This window comes from Tiliqua scincoides, chromosome 3 (assembly GCF_035046505.1).
Source record: "Tiliqua scincoides isolate rTilSci1 chromosome 3, rTilSci1.hap2, whole genome shotgun sequence".
Classification (NCBI taxonomy): Eukaryota; Metazoa; Chordata; class Lepidosauria; order Squamata; family Scincidae; genus Tiliqua; species Tiliqua scincoides.
In genome coordinates this window covers 206,951,363-206,967,490 of record NC_089823.1, presented here as the reverse complement: position 1 = coordinate 206,967,490, position 16,128 = coordinate 206,951,363, and the positions used below count along the sequence as shown (strand labels likewise).

At 44.2% G+C, this 16,128-nt stretch overlaps 2 protein-coding genes across 2 annotated transcripts in view; one reads left to right on the top strand and one right to left on the bottom strand.

The window, feature by feature from the left end:
- Positions 1-231: 231 nt before the first annotated feature.
- CCDC195 (coiled-coil domain containing 195) lies at positions 232-6,893 on the top strand. Its single transcript, XM_066619172.1, has 3 exons — positions 232-496; positions 3,821-4,082; positions 6,761-6,893. The coding sequence occupies exons 1-3, from the start codon at positions 232-234 to the stop codon at positions 6,891-6,893; spliced, it is 660 nt and encodes a 219-aa protein (XP_066475269.1).
- Positions 6,894-9,480: 2,587 nt separating this feature from the next.
- Positions 9,481-16,128, bottom strand: part of LOC136645278 (guanylate cyclase soluble subunit beta-2-like) — a 28,068-nt gene continuing 21,420 nt past the window's right edge. The window contains exons 13-16 of the mRNA XM_066621515.1: positions 13,405-13,559; positions 11,822-12,036; positions 11,611-11,733; positions 9,481-9,632 (exon numbers count right to left, since the gene is read on the bottom strand). Coding sequence (XP_066477612.1) covers positions 9,481-9,632; positions 11,611-11,733; positions 11,822-12,036; positions 13,405-13,559 — 645 coding nt within the window. The remainder of the gene's footprint in view (positions 9,633-11,610; positions 11,734-11,821; positions 12,037-13,404; positions 13,560-16,128) is intronic.

The window sequence follows — 16,128 nt, the reverse complement described above, 5'->3', positions numbered from 1 at the left end:
CTCGGTCCAGAAAAATGAAACCCAGAATGAATAAATCATGGACAGGCTCTTAAAGCCTTGACAGTGTATCCAAGCTCTTCTGGTGGTGAAAGACAGCACAATGCTGAGCACAGGGAGGGGCTGCCGTTGTTCAGAAGTGTTGATGTGCCACATGAGCCCCTCACCTTGGATCCATGGTTTCTCTTTAAAGGAAGTGGTGCCAGAGCTGGCGGTCTGGGAAGGAGGTGGGCAATGGAAGGGAACCAAAAGCTCATGCAGGTCATCCACGAGATGCGCTCGGAGATCATCAAGCTAGAGAGAGAAAACCGAGTCCTTCGTGGGGAACTGAAATTCAGTGGGCAGAAGGGAGCCAAGCAAGAAGAGGGTGCAGGAGAAGAAAGCAGGAAGGATGAAGCCTGGAGCCGCACTGACTCCGGGGAAGAGGCTGCTGGCACCCCGGTGGCTTTACGCAGGAATGCCTCTGCTGGCTCCGCTCTGACGCTACAAGAGCAAAAAGGTACCGAGTAGCCATGATACCTGGCAGAGGAAGTGGTGACTGTGGGGTTAACATGGTCCTTTTTGCAGAGAAGCTTATGTAAGATTGGGAATGGAGTGAGAGCATCCACTTGCTAGCTAGGCTCTGAGAACTGGGCATCTGGCGATATCCAAGTCCCTGATATATCAATCAAGAGCTACGGTGTCCTGATGCACATGGCTGTGGTCAGAATTCCTGAGCTAAGGATTTGATAGCACTTTGCAGCACACTGGAAGGTTCTTTAGAAATAATAAAGAATTAGGAGACAACACCTTGGCATAGGAGGCACATAATTGTGGGGGGGAGGTGGACCCTCCTGGCCTAAAGGGTGATTACTTTTGCTTTAACAACACTTGTGATAAATTTGGTTTCAGGGTTGAGAGATCTGAGGAGCAGGGACTTGTTTATTTTTTTTTTTTTGTCATTTCTAGTGCAGACCTCTCTAATGCACACCTATAGAAAAAGAAATGCAGAACAATACTCTGTAGGGACTTTAAAAATGGGTTTTGAGTTGCTTTTTATACAAAGTATTTCAGTAATAACATAACAACAAATCCTACCAAAGAAAGAGGGTTACATGGGCAAAGGTGGTATGCCTGGTATCTCTCAATGATGTCAAAAAAGATGGTGGTGTGTGACAATCTATATTTAAGGTTCTCCAGGGTAGGCCTTAACCCCAGTTCTGGGATCAGGTGAGGGGAGAACACATGCTTTCTGCTGTCATGCAGAAGGGCCCAGGTGCAGTCTCCAGAGAAAGAATAGTGGCATAGAGTAGTGGCATTTTTCTAAGTGAAAGACTTGATTATAAAGAAGTTCACTTCTAATCTAGGGCCTTAGCCCAAGTATGTCCCAATCATTCATCTGTTTATTATGCTGACAATAGCAATGAAGGTTCTCATCACTCCAAGGAATGCTGTTGTTCATAGGAAGGAAAGCATTTTGTTCTTGAAGGTTTCTCAGATTCCCAGCTCCAGGGCTGAAAATGGCTGGGAAGGACTTGCCATATGACTGAGCTTCCTTGGCATTAGCAAAGTCTGACTCCCTCTTACACTTTGGAGGTTGGCATAATTGTATTGGCTTCAGGAGGCTCACTCTGGCAAAACTGAAGAAGTTTTACCTATGTAATCACTACAACAAGAAAACATGGACTACATTGAAGGAGATTGACTCACCCATGTATCATAGGTATGGACCTGCTCTCTACAGTTTTCATATAACTCCTACTAGTGTTTGAAAAATGGATCTACCTCATGTTGATAGCCAAGGATCAGTACCACCTCTGAGGGACTTGGTCCTTTGAACCTGGGACAGACTAAGGTAAATGTTCTCAGTGGCTATTTCACAAATATGGAGGATAGTACAGTTTAGGGCCTATCATAATCTTTACTGTGCAATCTTTACTCAGATAACTAAGGGCCCAATCCAATGTGGCCCGTGCCAGCATAAGGCATGCTTGCAACAGATTGTGCTGGTCCTGTGCCGGAGCTGGCTCTGTGTGAGCCTGCGCTGAGCCAACACCAGGCGACTGTTGACAGACTGGGGACTGCCACCCGGAGCTCCAAGTGAGTGCCAGGTGACGGAGTCATAAATTGAGGTGGGGGGAGGCATTCCAGGATGGGGGAGGTTGGGGGGAAGGCATGGCAAGGGAGGGAGAAGGGCAGGAGGGGGCAGAGATGGTGGCAGGCTCTGCCACCATATCCTAACCACCCTCCTGGCCTGGGAGATCTGACATGGGTCTCCTTGAATCTGCACCTGCTTAATATTGGGCGCGCAGATCCAAGGAGACCCATGAGGGCCGTCTGGGGATTACAGAGGGTAAGGGAGCATAAGCTCCCGTAGCCCGAGTAGCCCTGGCACTGCTTCCCAGCCCCATGGGATACAGTGGGTAGCCATGTTGGTGCCACTGCAGCCTGGGTGCTGGGAAGCATTGAATTGGGCTGCTAATTTTGAATAAGTGCATTTGGGATTTCAGTCATAAAATATGGAGGTTAAGCCAGTCTTATGAGGAAACACCCATACAGTCACCTCAGCAATAACAATTTCCTCCAAGTGACTAGACTGCCAAATTTGGTTGTTTGCTTTCTTTTTAGGCCACGAACGAATGCCATAACTTCCTGTTGACAGGCAAGCTAGTAAACAGACTAGAAGCAGAAAGACCCAACCAAGTTCAAATCTCCCCTTGTCTATTAAGCTTGCCAGATGGCCTTGATCCAGTCACCATCTTGCAGTCTAACCTGCCTAAAAAGAAGTTATAAGAATAAAATGGGGGTAATGAAAGAATAGCATGAATACCACCTAGAGCTCTTTGAGAAACAGCAGGATAAAAATGTAATAAATACATGTTTAGTGGACTGGGCTAAATATTTAATACTTCCCACCACCCAGGAGATATTTCAAGAAGGCCCACATGTCAACAACAATCCAATTCTGGTTGTGGTTTGGCATCCACTGTCCTCTTTTCGAAAATCTAACTCAAAGGTAAACATCTTGACCTCAGACAGTTTGTAGGCCCAAAACAAAGAAAGATTGAGGAGTCCTGTATGGGGATTCCTGCGGTACCCCCTGCCTGACCCTGGATGGAACATTGGGTGCTGCACTGTGTCAGGTTCAGGGGTCAACGGATGGTTCAGGGGTCAACTGAGTCAGGGGAACTGTCTGATGAGCATGGATCCTCACCCATCTTGACCTGCCATACCAGCACCTGATTTTTAGTGACCACCACTCTCAAATGCTCCAGGAGAATGTCATGCAGGAATCATGGGAATCACTGCATCAGACAGCTTTCTAGCATTCTCTCTTCTATTCCCTCCTTGACTTTTGGTCTTACTGATGTTTAAAGTTACACCAACTTTCAAATTTTAGGACATCTAATGCTTCTTGATCTCACATGGCTGGGTACAGATTGTGCAACCATCCTTGCTTTCCATATCTGGTACTGTATTGCATTGATGTCAGCCCCCTGACATGGCTGTTAGAGAAGGCCTTGCTCATGATCTGACCGTCCTCAAAGGTACAGCAGGTGAGTACAGAGGACAGGACCAACTCCTGTGGACACACTTGCCTGCAGTGATGGATTCTTTCCACAGATGCTGCTGTGGGTGCAGCTAGGAGCACAGCAGGGGCAGGGCCTGCCAGGTGACTCTCCGGTTCTGTGAGCATGGAAACACTCCATGCTTACACATTGTGTGAAAAGGCCTAGAGAGATGTCTCCATTGCAGACTTACTGAGTTGATTCTGTAGCTTACTGTAACAGAGAGGTTAGTTTCTTTTGTTGAGTGTACACAGTTTTGTTTTTGTTTTGTACAGGTAACATTATGACTGTCAGACGTTATTCCATCTCTTCCTCTGTGCCTTCCCTTTCTGGCAAAAAACACCATAAGACTGAGAAGCGGAATCCATTCAAGGGAGTCCTTGAAGTTAAGGGGATCATCAAACAACCAACCTTTCCCACAGATACACAGCCAGCCAACAAAGAAGAAAAGGGGTTTACGAAAATCTCATCCGATTGCCTCTCCAGCAATACCTCAAATAAAAGGAGATCCTTCCAAGACCACGTTTACAAATGCAGGTAGGAACCAAGTGAATGCTGATAGAACGCTGAATACAGACCTGGCCCAAGCCCTGACACCTGAAGTGGCACGCCAAATGCTGCCCTCCTTACCTGATGACATGCCAGCCTCTGCTCCCTCCACTCTCCAATATTCTTGTTCAGCTCTCTCCTCCTCTCCACATTCCTGCTTCTGCTATGCCCCTCCCCTTCCTTTTCCAATCCAGAGAGCAGAAAGAGAGGGAGAAACATTGGAGACAATCGGCATCCCTCCACCAAACTGCTGCCTAAAGCGACTGCTTCAGTTGGCGTAATGGAAGGGCCGGCCTTGAATCACACTTCAAAAATCCTATTTCAGACTTTTGAAGTCCCTTAAACTGCAATCTTATACACACATACCTGGGAGTAAGTCCCATTAAACTCAATGCTTACTTCTGAGTGAACATGCATAGGATTGCACTATAAGTCTAGTCCCCTGATAGATTCAGGCTGCAATCCTATACATGCTTTCTTGGGAGTAGGATACATTCAAGAGTGGGGCTTACCTCTGAGTAGATATGCATAGGATTTCACCGCCAGTCGTTTTATCATGATAGTGGTTGGTTGTGTCACCTAATTGGAACTGGCTGCTCCAGTCCAGCAAATGGATTGGCAGTTTTGTTTGAAACATGTTAGTTCTCATGATCACACCCATCTTTTGAGGGACACTAAAGCAAATACATCCGCTGCAGTATTGAAGGGTGTGTGGGATGTATGGTTTTCAATGCAGAGTTTTGCAATCATGGCAATCAAGTGGGTAAGGTCACATGAAGTGCTTTGTGTGTTTCAGTTGTGATATCCTTTCCCTAGGTTCAATATGGTGGCCAACCAGGGATAACCAACTGTCATGGTGTGTACTGGCCTTGGTTTGCCCATGGTCCTCACACATCTGTTCAGAAGAGCTTGGAATATCTTAGCTGTAGTTAGTTTCCAGATGCTTAATAGAAAGACCAAGAGAAATTTTGGCCAATTCTTGCCAGCCTGGCAAACAGGACGGCTTCATCAGGATCCCAAACTACCCTGCATGTGATGGGATCCCCACTGTCAACTGTGAAACAGCACACACCAGTATGTGCATAGAAAACATTTGGTGTCTGTTGCTAACAATGGAAAAGCTGTGGCTTCTATGGCAATTTTTCCTTAGAGCAGGGTGCCCAAACCCCGGCCCTCCGGCCAAATGTGGCCCTTGAGGCCTTTCAATGCAGCCCTCAGGAAGCCCCCAGTCTCCAATGAGCCTCTGGCCCTCCAGAGATTTGTTGGAGCCCGCACTGGCCCGACCCAACTTCTCTCAGTGTGAGGGCGATTGTTTGACCTCTTGTGTGAGCTGTGGGATGAGGGCTCCCTCCACCTCTTGCTGTTTCACGTCTGTGATGCAGCAGCAGCAGTAGCAGCAAAGGAAAGGCCAGCCTTGCTTTGTGCAAGGCCTTTTATAGGCCATAAGCTATTGCAAGATCTTCATTCATTCATATAAGTTCATCTTTAATATATTCATTTATGTATACTTACGTAAATGTATTCAAATTTTAAATGTAAACTAATTCTTTTTTTCCCTGGCCCCGGATACAATGTCAGAGCGATAATGTGGCCCCCCTGCCAAAAACTTTGGTCACCCCTGCCGTAGAGCATAGTCTTGAATTCAGTGTGGAATGTAATAATTTTTCTGTGGCTTTCCCTTGGAGTACTCATTTTTAGAAAGCAGATGTTGACGGACAGCCCTGGGACACTAGGCAGTGCAGTTTTTTCCATGCAGAAGTAGAGAATGGTTTACATACAATGGAGCTGCATCACAGGTGCATTCAACTTAATGTGAATACAACTATATGTGCTCAGCGAACAGTTTAAATAGTGCAGGTGATTCCATCTGCCATTCCACTTATTATTATTATTATTATTATTATTATTATTATTATTATTATTATTATTAACAGTATTTATATACCGCTTTTCAACTAAAAGTTCACAAAGCGGTTTACAGAGAAAATCAAATAACTAAATGGCTTCCTGTCCCAAAAGGGCTCACAATCTAAAAAGATGCCAAGGAATACCAGCAGACAGCCACTAGAACATACAGTGCTAGGGTGAGGTGGGCCAGTTACTCTCCCCCTGCTAAATAAAGGAGCACCCACTTGAAAAAGTGCCTCTTACCCAATTAGCAGGGGTATACTTAATGAATGTATACCCCGGAGTGTGTGTGAGATAGAAGACATGAACCTCTTGTTCCCACTGGTAGTATCGGTTCCCTGGTTCCTTTCACAGTGTGAGTCTAGTTTTTAAAGATACAGTATTAATACAACATGCTCCCTAAACACAAGCTATTTAAAAGGGATTTTCAAGTGTTATATTTCACTATACATGACTTTTGCCTTATGTGCTAAGTTTAGAACCTAACCCCCATGTAAGATGTAACTCCACTGTACTTTCATTGACAAATATAGTCTGTGTTAATAAATCCATTTTCCAAACTATTTTGCCCCCCCCCCCCCAAATTAAACTAGCCAGGAGCTTTCACTGAATTATATACAGAATGTTTAGTCTAGGATATGTTTGCCATGATCAGTCACATTGTCCAGGTACATGTGTGATTGAGAAAATAAAAATTTGCTCCTTTCATCAAAAAAGTAACTATCAACTCAAACATTTTGTACATATTTCTTTTCTAGGGGTAAAGTAAAGGCTGTCAGTTTCCTGTTGCCAGTGGATATGTCACCTTATTCGGAAAATCAAGGCTCTTTCACACACCCACAAAATCAGAACACAAAACAGTTGAGCACAATTATTGAAAAGGACATGTGAGCTGGTGAATTTTTAAAGGGTCATCTTTGACTCCTGAGATAAGCGAGCCTTAAGCGATAGCCCCTGAGTCAGATTACGTTTCTGCAAAGTGCTTTGGCAGAATGCCCTCGGAGAATCACCGGAGAGAGCATTTCAGGTCTCTGGCCAATTGTTTAGCAGAGAAATAAAACCTGTGACAGAGACTGTCAAAGGCCTGTGCAGTGAGTGTTGAAACTCATTGATAACAAATACATGCCCATTGTGTATATTGTATACTCTTTCGTTTATCTCAAGGAGGTCTGCATTAAAAAGCTTTTAATAGAGCAGTTTTCACTGTGGTCTTTATAAGCAGGTTTGGGCTAGTGGATAGTTTCTTCTCATTATTGTGCAAGTTGCCAGAAATATAGGCTCTTATAAAGAACGTGAGAAGGTGTCTGTTTATGGAGCTTTAAAGTATGTAAAAGAAATACAGAGAAGATGATCTCAGCAGTGCAGAGAGCCAAAGCATTGGGAGATGGACAGACAGGAGCATGTGCCTCTCTCCTGTCCTTGAGGTACCCCTGCCCTTGCCCCTTAGGTGTTCCTGCATTCAGCCTTGACTGAAAAGGCAAGAGATGGATGCAGGGAGACTTCCTCCCTGTGATTTGGAATGTTGGCTTTGTAGACAAGCACTTAAACATTGGGTGGCCTGGAGCATGGCCAGTAGGTGGTTGGACTGGAGGATACAACATGCCTACCAGGTTGCTGGGGACCTTGAGCAGAACCATTCACTGAGCCCCCCTCCCCACCATGCACCCAACCCATTCCCTGATGGTGCACCAGATGCTACCACTGCCACAGGTACTGAGCGTAGGCCACTGGCCAGGTAGGTCATTTGATCAGTGTGGGCCCTTAGCTAGTGCCTGCCTTGGTTGAGCTCTAATGCCACTCCTAGGAAACTAGCTAGCATGCTCCAATTCCCCTTCCACATATTGGGTCTCCTCCCTGGCATTAGAAGAGCAAGTAGGCAATGGGTAAGGCTGTTGATGTCACATACTAAAGTTGAAAATATTTGAAATATTTCACTAGACCTGAGCATGGTACAGCACCCTAGCGGAAACTTACTATTATTTATATAGAATCATAAACAACAAGACATTACTTTGGTAGTTTCTGGTTCTTTTCTTCTTTTCATACCATAAAAATGACTGCTAATTTGATATCTCAAGTAAAACATTTATTATTCAAGTAGAAACTATACCAAACACCATTAGGGTGAATTCACTCATACAGATAAGAAGACCATACCTGCGTATACTGCATCTGGTTTAACACCCCCATCCCTTCTCCCCGATCTGCCACAGAGTGTGACACCCCTGTCAACATCCCTGTTGCCCTTCACTGATCATTTCTGACATTGGGGGAAACAGCAATGTCCAATGGACATGGATACAATCCATTCATTCAATTTGCTTTCAAAGCAGAAGAACGGTATTTTGTGTGTGTGTGTGTGTGTGTGTGTGTGTGTGTGTGTGTGCTCATTTGATTTACACACATTCTTGCGCGCGCGCACACATGGACACACTGCTTTATTTTATCCCATAAAGCAGCTGCAAATGGCTTCAGGCTAAGTAAAGGACCAGTGGGGGAGAGGCTGTTTATCTTTTCCCCTTCTGCCCAAAACTACCTCTCTTGAGCTGCCTTACTCCCCAAGAGGTAAACAATATAAGAGGCTGCATCCAAAGAACAGTGTGGCTAGTTCTATGTGTCCAAGGGGGATGTGAGTTTGCATTTCTTGAACATCCCCACATGCCAGATGGCAAATCTCTTTTGAAGCTGAGGAAAGTTAGAAAAGCAGTTTGTGATATGGCATGGGGACCTGCCACTCAAAAGCCAGAAGTCCAAGATTTTACTGGGCAAGCTGGGTGGACACAGGACACTTGGGTGTACCTAAGAAGTTCTTTGGATCCAAGCCAGACACATGTATCTTTCATCTCTCAGGAAGGAGGCTGGGTGGTGGTAGTGGATTTTGAGCCATCAGATCAATTCATGGGGGATAGGGCTATCTGGTAGCTAAACAGAACCTCCCAGTTCATAGACAGTGATACAAAACTGACTCTTTTATTGGACAGAAAGATCCAGGCATGTGATTAAAGGGATTCTTCTCCTCCCTGACCCCAACAATGCAAGAATTATTTGGTGGTGTGGTTTGTGTCACATCACAATCTGGAGGTGACTGATGCTGCATTGTCATGATATCACACTGGTAGAAGCATCCTTAGTAGATCACATACATCGCTACTGTACTTGTCTCCACTCATGAATTTTTGTTTGTTTGAAATGTATACTCACCTCAGGATAAGATAACGAAGAGTGATACAATACCTTCTGCCTCACACAACTATATGTGTCACATTCCCACACACACAGGACAATTCAATATGGTGGTCAGAGAACGTTAAGAGTTTGTTTCATTATTGCAACCAACAATGTGACAAAATGTCAGTTTGTGACCACGTACATAAACAGACATTGTTGTAGTACAGTATGCAAAATCAGAACTTCAAAATGAGCAAAAATGCAACAGCACATCACATACGCATATTCTTCAACGTTAACATTCAGGAGCTTAAAGTAGATGGCAGAAATTGGATCGAACATTCCTGATGTGTGGTTCCGCGGCTTCTGGCTTGTTTCTTCCATGCATAAGACGATGAGGTGCTTTGCTTGGTTGCTGGTCGCCATGGAGACCTCCATAGGTCGCTGAATCGTGCAGTTTTCCTGAAAAGACATGTGCTTTCTGTGAGAGCTCTTGAAGATCATGGACCTTGTGTTAACAGCCATTCACATAAGCGAGCCAGAATTAAAACAAAGGTTTATATTATAACTCCAGAAAATGAGCACATTTGAAAGTCTGCGCTCAGCTTCGAGCTTCTGTTCCCAAAAGACAGTTCCCCTTCATCTTCCACACCCATATACAATGGAGAATACACTTTTATCACAAGTAGGTGATCTGCCCATATCAGCCTATCTCAGTGGCACAGCCAAGGCAGGGCCGGGGATACACGACCCCATGAGCACTCAGAGAGGTTGCATGCCACTCTGAGTGGCCATCTGTTTTTTTTAAAACTTTATTTCCCTCGACAAGTGGGGTAAAAGTGAAAAAAGCAGTTGGCCACTCAGAGCGGTTCACAACTACTCTGAGTGCCCACAAGGGGGAAGGGGTACAGGAGAAGGTAAGCTCTCAGATTGGCATTATGCACCCTGATCTCTGGCCAGCCTCTAACTCTGATTCCAGTTCCAGAGGCAGGTCTTTGTGAAAGGATCACAAATACGGAACTCCTTCCCCCACTGAGAGTTCACCAAATCCCCAAGCTCTCTGCTTTTAAAAGTGCTTGAAAAATGTTCTTATTCTGCAAGAGCTTTTAATAATTTATTTTTAGTTTTGCACTAGCGAGTTGAATAGCCTTGCTGCTTTTATATACCATTTGTTTTACTATAATCAATTCCACTGTTTTAATATTTCATTGGGGGGAGCGGCTTACTCACTTTAAAATGCATTTGGCTTTGTGAATTTATATGTTACATAATGATATAACACACAAACAAATTTTTTTTAAATGTTAAATAACTGCAATAGCAATATACGACTTCTACTAAAAACACAGGTCATTCTTTGAAAACTACTGAAGTCTATCTCCTGTTTCCGGCACATGGAGACTTCCAGAGCCTTATATAATACTTGAATGAGGAGTTTTCCTCCTTTCCAGTAAACATCTATCTATCTATATCTATCAATGTGTCCATGGCAAAAAAAAAGGTAAAAACTGCTTAGGCTTCCATTCAGCTTTTATGAAGTATATGCTTTTTCAAACACAGAGATCATGCAATTTGTGAAGGCACCCCTGACAAGCATGAATGCACAACTCATAGCCCAATCCTACGGGCTCTGGCCAGCAGCAGAACAGACATTCCACTGCCAGAGACTGCTGAAAAGCACTTGTAAACTGAATGGTGTGCCTGCCTCATCAGCTCTCCAGTTGCCCACCAGAGCAGATAAGCTAGAGAGAGGTGGAAAGGCAGTGGGGACAGAACGAGGTAGGGAGGGTTAAACCTGGCAGGAATGGGGTCATGATGGGTGGGGAGGCTGTGGGAGGGGATGGATCCAGCAGCAATGGCACACACCAGAACCTAACCTTCCATTTCTGCTGCCTCCCCACCTCCTTTCCTCAGATTAGCACTACCAAAATTGCTAGCACAGCTCTGAGGAGACCCATTGCAGGTCGGGAGATTTATGCAGGGGGTATTTAAATCCCCTTTCCCTTCTGAAGTTTCCTGATTCCCCCCCCCCTCCCAGATTCAGTGCACTCATTTTTGGTGCAACTGCACTAGTGGGGGGAAGGATAGGATTGGGCTCTGAAGCAAGCAATGGTTGGTAGATGGGCTTGAACCATCTCAGAAGATGAGGTATTTGGGAGGGAGGAGGTTAGTTCTTATTCACAACTCACTATGTCTTCCTTCTGCAGTGATTTAAGAGCCAACAGCACAAATATAAGCACAGAGTTGCACATATAAATGCAATAAAATTAAACTTTCCATCATATTATTTATCTTCCAATGCCAAGTCCTTCATTTAGTGCCATCCATAACACTATGCCAAGCATGACCACGGTGTTCCTCTTCCAAGGGGAGACTGAAGACAATAGTATCCTCAGACAATGGTAGCCCCAATTCCAGAGAGCATCCATTATCTTAATACCTGCTAAATCCTTTGTTCTTGTTTGATTTGTTTCCTCGATGCTGGTGCAAGCTTCTATAGGACTATCTGCATACTTCATTGCTACAATTGGAAGTGTTTCCTCATCTGAATTTGGCCGAGCTTCTTGAAAAAGAAGAGGACAATATGTAACTTATTATGTAATTTATTTTTTTATATCAAGAAGAATATTTGATTCCTCTCCTTCTTCTACCTTGTGAACATGAGTTTTGGAATGTGTCAGCCTTGCACTCCTGAGACAATTGAACAACATCATGGCTGGGAACAGGTTCCTTAGCTTGCCTTCCCATGATCTCGTTCTCAGTTGCAATCGTATTTCGGATCAGGAAATAAGTGTGCATTTTCCCTTTTCCCTTCACATCAATTTCTCCTCTTTCCATCATCTCAAAACTCTTGTTCTTTAGGCATCTGAAACATGAACAGCAGATCTTAATCGTGGAGAATAAAATGTTTGATCAAAAAAATCCCAAACCAAGAAATAACCAAGTCAACATGCTTTATCACAAGTTTGCTTCATATACTGTACAAAACTAGATTATTTTGTAATAATGCTAGATACATTTATGACATTGCTTAGATTTAACATGATCACAGTTTCACTGAAGGATGTGCAGTACTGATAATTTACCTAGCAGTGGCTCATAATAATGTCATCTGCAACTCATGGCTGCAAACAATGAAAACAGAGAGGTGTAGGAAGGCCTCTGTACTTACAGCCTGTGACCTCAAAGTGCAGTTACTCCATACTGGCACCTACATTTAACTGATTGACAGAAGGATTTCTAGCCTGCCTTTGCATTTGAAACAAGCACTTTTAACTACTGGTTTAAAAACTATCATAGCAGTTTCTGAAAAAAGCCACTATCAAAGCACATGGAGAGCAGATAAAATAATATCCAACCATAGCCAGTAGCGTAGCTAAGGCATCTGGTACTCGGGGGCACTCGGGGGCTCTTCTGGTTGCATCTGGGAGGTATAGTGAAACCCTCCCCACCAGAGAAGTGGCACCCCTCACATGCCAAGGAGGCCTGGAACCCGGGAGACTGTACCCCCCCAGCCTTCCTTAGCTATGCTAGCGACCACAACATCTGAAAAGCAAGTTAAATTCCTGCCTAAACAAAGAATTAAGAAGGTGGTGAAAAGACAATAAGGAGAGAGCTAGATGGTAGGGAGTTCAACAACCACATTTGTTGCCAGCACCAGCGGAGTATGATCATAGTTGTATTAACTGCACACATATGCCATTGCTTCCTATCCCTGGTAGTCTTTCTAGAGATAAGAGGCCTAACTTTGGCCTAATTCAGATGTCTAGTACAGCCTAAGTTGAATCCTAGTTTTGCACATCTCCTAGCCTTGACCATCCTTGCTCCCTACTCCTTTGGTACACAAGGAAACATGTTATTTTGCTTCTTAGAACATAAGAACATAAGAACAGTCCCACTGGATCAGGCCATAGGCCCATCTAGTCCAGCTTCCTGTATCTCACAGCGGCCCACCAAATGCCCCAGGGAGCACACCAGATAACAAGAGACCTCATCCTGGTGCCTATCAGAAGAAATCAGGTCCTATCAAGGAGTCCGAACTAAGTATTCTGGATTATTCTAGCCAAAGTTTCCAAATAAACCAGGATGTGAAGCTGCGATACAATGCCAATTAGAATCCCTAGGAATCCCTACAACCTGTGTTGTAGTTTTACAGGCCATCCTAGGCCTTCTGGATTCCAACGCCTCAGTGAAATGTACCCAACACTGCCCTATGCTTGGGAACTGTACTCACTGATGAACACTGGCACTCAGGTGGATTTTGCTTGGTACCCCGTGGCTCTCCATCCGTGATGCTATATTCACTGTGTCTCCAAATAAGCAGTAACGCGGCATTTTTTCTCCAACTACACCAGCAAGGACTGGCCCTGTGTGGATCCCAACTCTAATCTGGACAAGGACCAAAGATGAAAAGAAAACTTCTCAGGTACATGTTTCATTTCAACAGCAATTTTTCCATAATTTCTAAACACAAATGTTAACAAACCATAATCCAGAGTTCCTAATGGAGTTCTTCAGAGAATATGGTCCACTGTAAATTCCCCAGTGAAAGTTTTCAGCTTAACCCATGGGGAGGTAAGATTGCACTGGGCAGCTTGGAGGCATGGAGAGGGTGGTGGTGGAGGCAGGGAGGGGGTGTTTTGGGACGTGGAGGGCGGAACGGGGAAGATTGGGCCCAAGAGGGGGTGGGATCGGCTACAGCAGTGCATGCCATATCCTAACTCCCCCACAGCAGTCCAGTGTTACACTGGGCTTCAGTGGCATCACTAGGGTTTGCGTCACCTGGTGCGGGATGCCAGGACATCACCCCCCCATGCAGTGGGTGGGGCAACACCCCATGAAACTTTAGCTTAATCCAGAATGCTAAGTGACATAGGCAGACTCTTCTCCCAGTTAATAAGAATGTAAGAAGAGCCCCACTGGATCAGGCCAAAAGCCCATCTAGTCCAGCTTCCTGTATCTCACAGTGGCCCACCAAATGCCCCAGGGAGCACACAAGACAACAGACACAACCTGCATCCCAGTGCCCTCCCCTGCATCTGGCAATCAGAGGCAGTTTGCCTCTAAAACCAAGAGCTTGCACATACCTACTTACGACTTGTAACCCGTAATGAACTTTTCCCCCAGAAATTTGTCCAATCCCCTCTTAAAGGCATCCAGGCAAGATGCCATCACTACTTCCTGTGGCAAAGAGTTCCACAAACTAATTACAGGGTGGGTAAAGAAATATTTTCTTCTGTCTCTCCTAACTCTCCCAACACTCAACTTTCATGGATGTCCCCTGGTTCTGGAGTTATGTGAGAGGGAAAAGAGCATCTCTCTATCCACTCTGTTCAGCCCCTGCATGATTTTGTATGTCTCAATCATGTCCCGCCTCAGGTGCCTCTTTTCTAGACAGAAGAGGCCCAAACGCTATATCCTCATAGGGAAGGTGCCACAGCCCAGTAATCATTTTGGTTGTTGTCGATTACTTGTTTTGTTTATTCAAAAGGTTTATATCCTGCTTTTCCCCCCTCCCATTAAGAAAATGTCAAGGCAACTAGCAACATAGGTTAAAAACTAATACCGTACTAAAATAAAATTTAAAACAAAAATGATATCAGAATAGTGGCAAGCAGAAACATCAAACAGGACCAGAAATTAAGGATGGCTAATTGAAACAAAAAGGTTTTCAGCTGGCACTGAAATTGCAGTGATGCCAACTTCCTGATGGCGAGAAGTCCATAGTCTGGATTCCATCACCAGGAAAACCTCTTTGTGTGTTGCCGCCAGATGTACTTCCATTGTTGGTGGGAGGGAAATGCAAAAGATCCCTCTCTGATTATTTCAAAGGATGGACAGTTTCATGTTTGGTGAGGTAGCCCATCAGATATTCTGACCCCATTTAGAGCTTTACAGATCATAACGTATCTATTGTCAATGTAGACAGGATGGCATAAGTGTGATGTGTTCTCCACACCTCATGCCAGTCAGCAATCATGCAGGATCATACTGCATGAGCAGATGATTCCAAACAGTCTTCAAGGGCAGTTCCATAAAGAAACGTAGCAGTAGTCCATCCAAGATATGATCAATTCATGGACACAGCTATGATTAGATCCACTTGACCCAGGAAAGGACACCACTGGCATGCAAACATAAACTGGGCAAAAGCATCCCAGGTCACAGCTGACACCTGAACATCCAGGTGCAAAGCTATAACTCTACTTGTTTTGTAAAGAGCAGAGGAAAGGTGGGGTAGAAATCTTTTAAATAAATAAATAATAAATTCCGAGATCTGAAAATGGCTTGAAACAAGCTGAGAGATCCAGACCAAACATCAAAATTACTACAGCTGACGCAGGACAAAATCCATCACAAAGTTATCCTTTGTAAGGTTTCTTGAAATGAAATGGAGCTGTCAAGTACACAGCATATAAAATTTCATAGGCTTCAGGACTCCTCCTTTTGCATTACTGAAGGCTGAAGAAATTGACTTGTCTGACTCCTCTGCACTCTCCAGTCTGTGAAAAATTCTCTTTTGTGATCAGACAATTGACTTTTAACATTCCTGGGTGACTCACACAGAAAATCACATCATTTCCAATGTCAGCTTTCTTAGACAGTTGGAGGCACTTTGAAGGAGTGCGCTTTGCTGATGTTCAGTTAGACTCATTCCATTACACCTCTGCTAAACAAGGTCTTGCAGCACGTCATTGCTTAAAAACCTGTTAGACCAGAGTTTAAGAAAAGAAATGTGTGTGCACCTAATAGGAAATACTGCCTTTCTCAAATCATTTGAGCTCTTAAATAAGATTGTCTCCAGACTCAAATGCATAATCTGAATTAGAAGATTGCTGTAAATAACCTCATGAGCACTAGACTTCCTTTAAAGTGGACAGCCTTGATAAAATCCAATTAAAACTCACTGCTACAATCAACAAGCAATTAATGGGCTGAAGCTACTCAGAATAAATCC